Raw genomic sequence first — 10,000 nt, forward strand, 5'->3', positions numbered from 1 at the left:
TATCCCAATTGGTAGTAAAAAAACACATTGTTTTCTTGCAATTGGGAAATTATGTGTAATGTAAGATTAGCTACTGTGCCAATTAACCTATATTTAATTAGGGACAGTCTTGGCTTCTGTGAAAGGTTATAGTTGTTTACATTACTTTTAGTTATTATAATTTTTTAAGTTTTTATTTTTTTGGTTCTTGAACGAAAACGAATTCTAGAGGATGTTGTTGAACAAAATAGTGGTGGAATGAGTACATGCCACGTAGAGGCAATAACAAAAAAGTGCCAAAGTGTATAATGTTATATTGTAATTTTAAAAAAATTATCACATTTCACAATATAATTTAATTCCAATATATTTATTTTATTTTATTTTTCTTTACATGTTTATTGTCATGCCTTGCATATAATCATGGATATCAAATAACTAATAAATGCAAACTTACTAGTTTATTTTTTATATTTAATTTAAAAGATCTAAAAGGGTTACAAATATATTAATTAAGAATGATTATTTTTAAAATAAAAATTAAATAAAAACATAATAAAAATAAACATAAACATGAAAATAATATATATTTTTTATTTAAACCCACAAACATATATTATTCTTTATTCAAATATAATAAGAAAATAAGGAAATTTACATTGTCAACATTTGAATTTTTAGGCTCTTCATACCCCGTTCTCCTTTGTTTTTGACATACAAATAAATTTCCGACTATTTATGTGAAAGAAAATTAAGCTCCTATTAAAAAAAAAAAAAACTTAAGCTCAAGATTTATAAGCTTTAAAAAATTATCAATATCTAGAGATAATCTGATCTTATTTTACATGACACTTCTCTAATTAGTAATTGTATTAATTATTTTTTTTTAAGCAGTTTAGAGTCACAACTCAACATGTAAATGTAATTCTAGCAAAAGAAGACATTTAAATTTAGAATAAAAATTTGAATAAATAAAATATCTAAATATTAATCTAATACAATAATGACACAGAATTACAAATTTTTATACCGAAGTATTATAAAACTTTTTTTGAAAATGATATCTGTGGGGGCTAGTCAATCAACAGGCCCATTAAGGTCAGGATCGTTGGGCCTGTAGCCCATCCAAGGATGCATATCCGTCCAAGGAGGCCAAGTCAGGTCATAAGGCAATTACCGAGAGGGGGGGTGGTAGTTAGTATCATGAAAGTAGGGTTCCGTGTTAGTCCGAGGACACCATACTCCTCGGCAGTATGCATCCGAGGACGATCAGGACGCGGTCTTGTTACAACCGGACCTCGGAATTATGTCACCACTGAAGATGGGATAACAGACCAAGGGTAAGAAAGAAAAGACAAACAAATATCTATAACTATAGCTGCCTCCGCATTAATTACCTCTCAACCAACTCTCTGGCTGCATTAATGTGGAGGTGATACCTGAACAGTAAGGAGGCAGCCTTACAGCTGCCCATAGGAAGTTTCAGGAGGTGCTAGATGGGACAGAAAGAAATCCCCAGAACCCAACCTACACGTGTGCGGTGAGGATGGAACACGGAAGATGGTATATAAACTGAAGGAAGAACATGCAAGAGAGAGATCGAAACAAAAAAGAAAGAAAAGAAAGCACAAACTGAAGAAGAAGAACGTGAAAAAAGGCAAAAGAACTGTATCGAATACCAAAACAAAACGATTGTTGTGCTAGCTCTGAGCCTTCAGTATACGTAAGGGTGAATCTTTTCATTCCACAGAAGTTAATCTAGTTCTTAACACCCACGCTCTACAAATTATATTATTTGGGCCTATTTACGTGTGAACCCAGTATCATTTTGGGTCGTTACAAATTGTGTCCTTACAATTGGCGCCGTTTGTGGGAAGAACTTGTATTAACTTGAAGGACTTCCGGTGCAACGTTTCTGATGGAAGAAGTGGGTCCGCATCACCACGCTGTGGGACTGCATCAGGAGGATGTCAACCTGCACCAGGCGGAGTCAAGGGGCTCCCAGCATGGTGATCCTTGAAGGAGTCCTGAACGGAGAGACGGCCATGAGGGGAGTGTACGTACAACTCATACCATCAAAAGCCACTCTCGTGGGAAGAGTCACGTCTCCCACGCGAAGTATGATGGGAATCTGCAACGGGAGATTGCAAATTTGAAGAGGGAGTTGCGCCATGCACGGCGGGAGCGCTCCCCACCTTGCTCCGAGCCATCATCTGAGGAGTCGGATGGAGTTAGTTATAGGCGGAGATCGAGAACTCTGCCAAGCGAGACTTTCTCCTATGAAGAGGAGCACCGCCATCGACGTAAGCGTAGAAGTCCACCTAGCAGGGGCTTGGGAAACGATGCCATGAACAAAGCCCTAAGTCAAATTTTCAAGTGGCCTTTTACGAGAAACATAGATGATGCGATTCATCCTCGGCGATTCCATCAGCCTACGTTCTCTCTGTATGATGGCCATTCGAATCCGGTGGAACATGTAAGCTATTACAGCTAGAAGATGGCTATCTATTCTAGGGACGAGGCTTTGATGTGCAAAGTTTATCCATCGAGTTTGGGTCCGACGGCGATGAGGTGGTTCAACGGCTTAAGGGCCAATTCTGTAGGATCTTTCAAAACATTGACTTGGGTTTTTGGTGCTCGCTTTATTACATGCAGCAGGACTCCTCGGCCTTTGGGATCTTTGCTGACTCTGTCTATGCGAGAGGGTGAGACTCTCAAGAATTACTCGGATAGGTACTGGGAAATGTTCAATGAAATAGAAGGAAAGAACGATTTTGTGGCTATAACCACTTTCAAAGCTGGTCTCCCAGCTGATCACGATTTGAGGAAATCCCTGACGGGTAAACCTGTCACCAGTGTGCCCAACTGATGGACAGAATAGATAAATACAGAAGGGTAGAGGAAGATCAACTTCAGGGAAAAGGAAAGGCCAATGTGATCCCTCAGGAGAGGAGGGATTTCAGGTTGGACCGTTATAATAACAGCCGACCACGGAGGGATTTCGCTGGGCAGTCGGGTTCGGCGGACGCCCAGGTGGTTAATGCAGTATTTCAAGAACCAGTGTAGCAGGTTTTGGAGAAGATAAAGAACAAGCCATTCTTCAAATGGCCGAACAAGATGACGGGAGAGCCTAGGAAGCGCAACTCGAATTTGTACTGCCATTATCATCAGGATCATGGGCACACGACGGATAACTGTAGGAATTTGTGGGACCACTTAGAACAGTTGGTCCGTGAAGGGAAATTAAAATAGCTCTTGCATCACTCCAGTGGAAGGGCGAGCCAAGCAGGTTCAGAGGTGCGTGGGGATGCTTCATCAAGACTTCCTCTGGGTACAATTAACGCTATCTTTGCGGCCCCGGGAAGGACTGGATCTTGCCCCTCCAGAGTATTGTCGGTGTCCCGATCCCCGGCCGATGATCATTTCCAAGCATTGAAAAGAGCCAAGGTGCGTGTCCCCTTGATTCTAGGCTTTTCGGATGAGGACATGGTTGGGATCATACAGCCCCATGAGGATGCTTTGGTGGTAACGTTGAGGATTGGCGGGTATGATGTCAGAAGGGTGATGGTTGATCAGGGTAGCGCTGTGGATGTAATGTATCCAGATTTGTACAAGGGGCTAGGTTTGAAGCCAGAGGACTTAACAACCTACAACTCTCCTCTAGTGAGTTTTGAGGGAAGGTTGGTCACTCCTAAAGGACTGATCAGGCTGCCTGTGCAAGCAGGTACGGATGTGGTGGAGGTGGACTTTATTGTCGTAGATGTTTTCTCTCCGCACACGGCTATTATGGGCAGACCTTGGCTTCACACCTTTAAGGCGGTCTCGTCTACTTTGCATCAGAAGGTGAAGTACCCATCCGGAGACCAAGTGTTGGAAATAGTAGGGAGTTAGGTGGCTGCTCGGCAATGCCTAGTAGCGGCTATACAGCATCGGCCAGAAGCAGAAACCTCGGCTACGGCTGACAATGAGTTATAGCAATTAAAGTCCCCAGTATCAGGCGTGGACGTACCAGCCGGTGGGGTAGAGTGTGAAGATCTGGAGAAGGTAGTTGTTGCAGGTGATCTAGAAAAATTCTTTCAGATTGGGGCTAAATTGCCTTTGCAAGAGAAAGCGAGTTTGTTGGAATTCCTCCGAGCCAACGTGGACGTTTTCGCATGGAACCCGTATGAAGCCCCGAGGGTGGACCCGAGTTTCATTTGTCATTAACTTAACGTGAATCCCGCCGTTATGCCTAGGAGGCAACCTCCTCGGCGACCATCGAAGGAACACACTGAGGCAGTTAGAAGTGAAGTTGCCAAGCTCAAACAGGCTGGGGCTATCAAGGAAGTTTTTTATCCTCAATGGTTGGCCAATACGGTGGTAGTAAAAAAGAAGACAGGAAAATGGCGGGTGTGCGTCGACTTCATGGATCTCAATAAGGCTTGCTCCAAGGATCCATTTCCCATGCCGAAGATTGACCAGTTGGTGGATGCGACCGTGGGACACCCTAGGATGAGTTTCTTGGATGCCTTCCAAGGGTATCATCAAATTTCGCTGGCCGCCAACAATCAGGAAAAGACTGCTTTTTTGACCCCGATTGGGAATTACCATTACAAGGTGATGCCCTTCGGCTTGAAAAACGCTGGATCTACCTACCAACGCATGATGACGAAAATGTTTGAACTGCAACTGGGTAGAAGTATTTAAGTTTATATCGATGATATGGTTGTTAAAAGTAAGGTGGTGTCCGAACACGTGGAGGACCTCACGAGTATCTTCGGGATACTGAGAAAACATAAGTTACGCTTGAATGCCTCAAAGTACTCCTTTGGTGTAGGTTCCGGGAAGTTCTTGGGGTACATGGTGACCCATAGAGGAATTGAGGTGAACGCAGACCAGATTAGGGCCATTAATGATTTGCAAGCACCTCGGAATCCAAAAGAGGTGCAGAAGCTGACCGGGATGACTGCTGCGTTAAATTGGTTCATCTCCAGGTCGGCTGAGAGGTGTCGTCCTTTTTTCCACCTATTACATAAGTGGCAAGGATTTGAATGGACCGCGGAGTGTGCTGAAGCGTTCCAGCAGTTGAAAGAATACCTATCCAGACCACTTATCATGTCTAGCCCTGAGGTGGATGAGGTGTTGTTTGCTTATCTGGCGGTAGCCTCTCATGCAGTTAGTTTCGTCTTGATACTAGAAGACAATGGCGACCAAAGGCCAGTTTATTATGTAAGTAAATCCCTCCATGAGGCCGAGGTGAGATATTTGTCATTAGAAAAGGCCATATTGGCGGTGGTCCATGCAACACGCAAACTTCCGCACTACTTTCAGGCGCATACTGTGGTTATCTTGACCCAACTGTCTCTTAAGTCCATACTCAGAAGTGCTGACTACACCGGGAGAATTGTGAAGTGGGGCACGATTTTGGGTGCTTTCGATATCAAATACATGCCTCGCACCTCTGTGAAAGGTCAAGTCCTTGCCGATCTGGTGGCTGTGTTCGCCGAATGCCCGTAAGAAGTTAGTGGGAGTCAAGGTCACATGGATGAAAAATCGATTAGCCTAATATCCACACAAGGTGGGTCCTTCTGGAGGGTGTACGTGGACGGGGCCGCAAACCAACGGGGAGCAGGATTGGGATTGGTGTTGATATCCCCCGAGGAGGTCATCATCGAGAAGTCGTTAAGATTAGGGTTCTCGGCTACTAACAATGAATCAGAGTACGAAGCTTTGATAATGGGAATGAGTATGGTCCGTAAAATGGGTGGAAAGGCAGTGAAGTTATTCTCAGACTCGAGATTGGTAGTCGGCCAGGTGAGAGGGGAGTTGGAGGCCCGAGACCCAAGGATGCAAGGGTATCTGGATCGGGTTAGGCGTCTACGAACAAAGTTTGAGTCTTTCGACTTATTGCACATTCCCCGAGGTGAAAATACCCACGCTGATTCCTTGGCAACCCTTACCACCTCCTCAGTACGAAATCTTCCTCGGGTGATTATCGTCGAAGACCTGCGTACCCCCACCTCACCAGAAATGGAGGTTTGTCAAATCAATCAAACCAGTCTGTCGCCAAGCTGGATGGATCCCATATTAAAATTTCTTGAAAGTGACGTATTGCCCGAAGATAAGGTGGAAGCTGAGAAAATATGAAGGAAAGCTCCTCGGTACTGGTTATCTGAGGACAAAAAGTTATACAAACGGTCCTACTCTGGGCCATACCTGCTCTGTGTGCCTCCTAAGACAGCAGAGTCAATCTTGGAGGAACTGCATGAGGGCATTTGTGGAAGCCATACGGGAGGAAGGTCTCTATCATGTCGAGCCATCACGCAAGGGTATTGGTGGCCAAATATGCGGAAGGAAGCGCAGGAGTACGTTAGGAAATGCGATCAGTGTCAAAGATATGCTCCAAATATCCATCAACCTGGAGGAGTTCTTAACCCTCTCTCTAACCCTTGGCCTTTTGCCCAGTGGGGGCTAGACATTGTTGGCCCTGTGGGGGCTAGACATTGTTGGCCCTTTTCCTAAAGCCATAGGAAACAAGAAGTTCCTGCTGGTTGGCACAGACTACTTCACTAAATGGGTTGAAGCTGAGCCCTTGGCGAACATCAGAGATGTAGATGTGAAGAAGTTTATTTGGAGGAACATTATTACGCAATTTGGGGTTCCCCGCATTCTTGTCTCAGATAATGGACTCCAATTTGATAGCAATGCCTTTAGGGAATATTGTTCAGAACTGGGTATAAGAAACAGATATTCCACTCCGGCTTATCCACAAGGCAATGGGCAGGCTGAAGTTGTTAACAAGGTGATAGTCAATGGGCTTAAGAAGAGATTGGATGATGCGAAAGGAAAGTGGGTGGAAGAATTGCCACATGTGCTTTGGACGTATCGGATAACACCTCGACGCTCAACGGGGGAAACTCCCTTTTCCATGACCTATGGGGCCGAGGCCGTCATTCCCCTGGAAATTGGATTCCCCACGTTAAGTACCAGTACATTCTCTTCGGATAGTAATGATGCGATGTTGGAGAAAAGTCTGGACCTGATTGAAGAACGAAGGGAGAGCGCGATGGTTCAACTAGCTTACTACCAACATAAATTCAAGCAGGGCTATGATAGTAACGTGAAGATGAGGCCGTAAGCCGTAGGGGATTTAGTGCTGAGGAAAGTTCTGGGGGCCACCAAGAATCCAAATTTGGGAAAACTGGGACCTAATTGGGAAGGGCCATATCGGATCACTTCTGTAGCGGGAATAGGAGCCTATTATCTAGAAGACTTAGACGAAAAAGCTGTACTTCATCCTTGGAATGTAAATAATCTCAAGAGGTATTATTATGAATAAAAGTATTTCAGTTCAAATATCTCTTTTAATTTACGTCAACTATACATCCTGTGCTCCTGCGTCCTATGATGTATATTGAAATGTTAAATAGAAACTAAGTTATGTCAGGTCCTCGGATCACAAACTTGGTGGAAATTAACGTCCTATGATGTATATTGAAATGTTAAACAGAAACTAAGTTATGTCAGGTCCTCGGACCACAAACTTGGTGGAAATTAACGTCCTATGATGTATATTGAAATGTTAAACAGAAACCAGGTTATGTCAGGTCCTCGGACCACAAACTTGGTAGGAATTTAACGTCCTATGATGTGTATTGAAATGTTAAACAGAAACCAAGTTATGTTAGGTCCTCGGACCACAAACTTGGTGGAAATTAACGTCCTATGATGTGTATTGAAATGTTAAACAGAAACTAAGTAATGTCAGGTCCTCAGACCACAAACTTGGTGGAAATTAACGTCCTATGATGTATATTGAAATATTAAACAGAAACTAAGTTATGTCAGGTCCTCGACCACAAACTTGGTGGAAATTAACGTCCTATGATGTATATTGAAATGTTAAATAGAAACTAAGTTATGTCAGGTCCTCGGACCACAAACTTGATGGAAATTAACGTCCTATGATGTATATTGAAATGTTAAACAGAAACTAGGTTATGTTAGGTCCTCGGACCGCAAACTTGGTGGAAATTAACGCCTATGATGTATATTGAAATGTTAGACAGAAACTAAGTTGTGTCAGGTCCTCGGATCGCAAACTTGGTGGAAATTAACGTCCTATGATGCGTATTGAAGTGTTGAGCAGTAACTGAGTTGTGATAGATCTTCTAATCACAAACTTAACTGGAAATAACGCCCTGTAACACTCATTGGGGAATCAAAGAGAGATCTTTAGACATAAGTTGGCGTACAATCAAGGTACTGAAGGCATGATTTTATTTAGTTTATGAACTTTTGTAAAGAATTGCAATTGATTGGAAAGAATACGTGCATATCAAAAACATCTCCCTAAGACCCTGTTGTATTAACGCTTATTGCCTATTGCTAATTATCGATTGATGATATGTATGAGTAAAAATACCCTATGCAAGCAAAAGGTAGTCGAAATGAATCTATTCAAATTACGATAACACAGCGAACGAGTACAAAAATAACATAAGGTAGTAAAAGCGGTAAGAAAATGAGTAAGGAGGTCCCCTACTAGATGTCTAGTTAAGCTACAAAACAAGTTCTACTTTTTTAATTTCAATTGGATCTTTGGGTTCTGGCTGGCGGGTATGTCTGCCTCCGAAGTTGTGATTCCCTCTTTTGCTTTGGTAACGCCCCCAGTTGGTACTGTGGAGTCCAAATCCCGTTGAAAACCTTGGGAGGCCGTCTTTGCCTCCGGAGCGGTGGTGGTCTTGTCTGGGGAAGCTCCTGGAGGGGCAAGTCCCTCTTTAGCTGATTCCGGCTGGCCTTGGGGAGGAGAATTGTGAGGCGAAACCTCCTCGGTGAGGTTAATAATTGAAGAGGGAGCATCAGCCTGATGGGGTAGAAGAACTAAGGGGCGGATCGCCTCGGGATAGAATACGTTCTCTGGCTTACGTAACTCAGATGAGGCTTCAACCCCAACACGGTTAAGAGCCTCACTCCAAGTCCTTGCGCAGTAGATACGGCATACCTCCGGAACCTCGGCTCTCAAAGCCTTCTCAGTTTCAGCTATGCCAACCTCGTAGCCTCTCTGCTCAGCTTCGTTCATTGCTTGTTCGGCACAGATTTTTGCTTTCTCGGCTTGCTCCTTGGACTTTTCAGCTCGCTCCCTTAGCTTTTGAGTTTCCTCCAGGTGCTTCCTAAGAACTAGGACTTGCTCTTGAGTCTTCTTTAGCTCGGCATTCGCCTCACGCAGAAGTTTCCCTTGGTTCTCGGCCTGCTTTTGGTAGCCTTCTAATGCCGACTCGGCGCTCTTGCGAGCTTGCTCTTCGGCCTGTAACTTTTTCTTTGCATCGGCCAAGTCCTGTTCAAATTTGGACAAGGTCTGTACAGCCGTTGCCCTTCTTTTTCTTTCATCATCTAGCTGATCGGAACAAGCGTTGAGCATCTCATCTAGCTTGAAAGTATTTTGGATGATCTGTAGGAAAAAAGGTTAACACTATAGTCAATGAAAAATGCATATTGGTGAGTAACAGTCACAAAATGAAAAAGATAGAAGTTAGCTTCTTACCATGCCCAAATATCATTTGTTGTCGAGTATAAGTTCATTCTTCCTCATATTCTTTATCTCGGCCATATCTTTTGGGAGCAATAAGGCTTCCTCTATGGCCGAGGCTACGTGACACCCTATGCCGCCGTTAAAGTCCCTTATAGATGCATCATCTCGCAGGGGTTCCCCACCGTGCATAGGTGCTGGTAACCATGCATGTGGTTCAGGATGTTGGGAATTAGATTTCTCTTGGCCTTGCGCAGTTTGGTGCTTGGTTTTCTGCTGCTTTGCAGCTCGTTGGGCATCCTCCTCTCGAGTTGGATGAGGCTTGCTTGTGTCTGCCACCTCCTTGCCCTTCTGTTTTCTGCGCATTTTTTGCTCGACAGCGTTAGGAAGCGCTGGTTGTGGTGATGGCCGAGGAGGTTGACGAGAAGGGGGAGGAGGAGACCTAGCTGGAAGAGATGAAGCCTGGGATGGTATTGATTTTGCAGGCGCACTCTTTCCCGGCTGACCTTCCAT

At 44.0% G+C, this 10,000-nt stretch overlaps 1 protein-coding gene across 1 annotated transcript; it reads right to left on the minus strand.

Annotated features, from left to right (window-relative positions):
- Window positions 1-8,533: 8,533 nt before the first annotated feature.
- On the minus strand, window positions 8,534-10,000 carry LOC115991020 (MAP7 domain-containing protein 1-like). The gene is made up of 2 exons (XM_031114776.1): window positions 9,611-10,000; window positions 8,534-9,409 (listed from the first exon to the last, which is right to left on the minus strand). Exons 1-2 carry the CDS (start codon window positions 9,998-10,000, stop codon window positions 8,534-8,536), a joined length of 1,266 nt encoding a protein of 421 aa, XP_030970636.1.

The sequence above is a fragment of the Quercus lobata genome, chromosome 5 (genome assembly GCF_001633185.2).
Source record: "Quercus lobata isolate SW786 chromosome 5, ValleyOak3.0 Primary Assembly, whole genome shotgun sequence".
NCBI classification, from domain to species: domain Eukaryota; kingdom Viridiplantae; phylum Streptophyta; class Magnoliopsida; order Fagales; family Fagaceae; genus Quercus; species Quercus lobata.

What these genes read in the sequence shown, in the direction of transcription:
- LOC115991020 (XM_031114776.1), bottom strand. Translation starts at nt 10,000, where the DNA reads ATGGAAGGTCAGCCGGGAAAGAGTGCGCCTGCAAAATCAATACCATCC. An exon ending in ACGGCGGCATAGGGTGTCAC is followed by an intron (nt 9,410 to 9,610) that starts GTAGCCTCGGCC and finishes TTTTTCCTACAG; the next exon opens with ATCATCCAAAATACTTTCAA.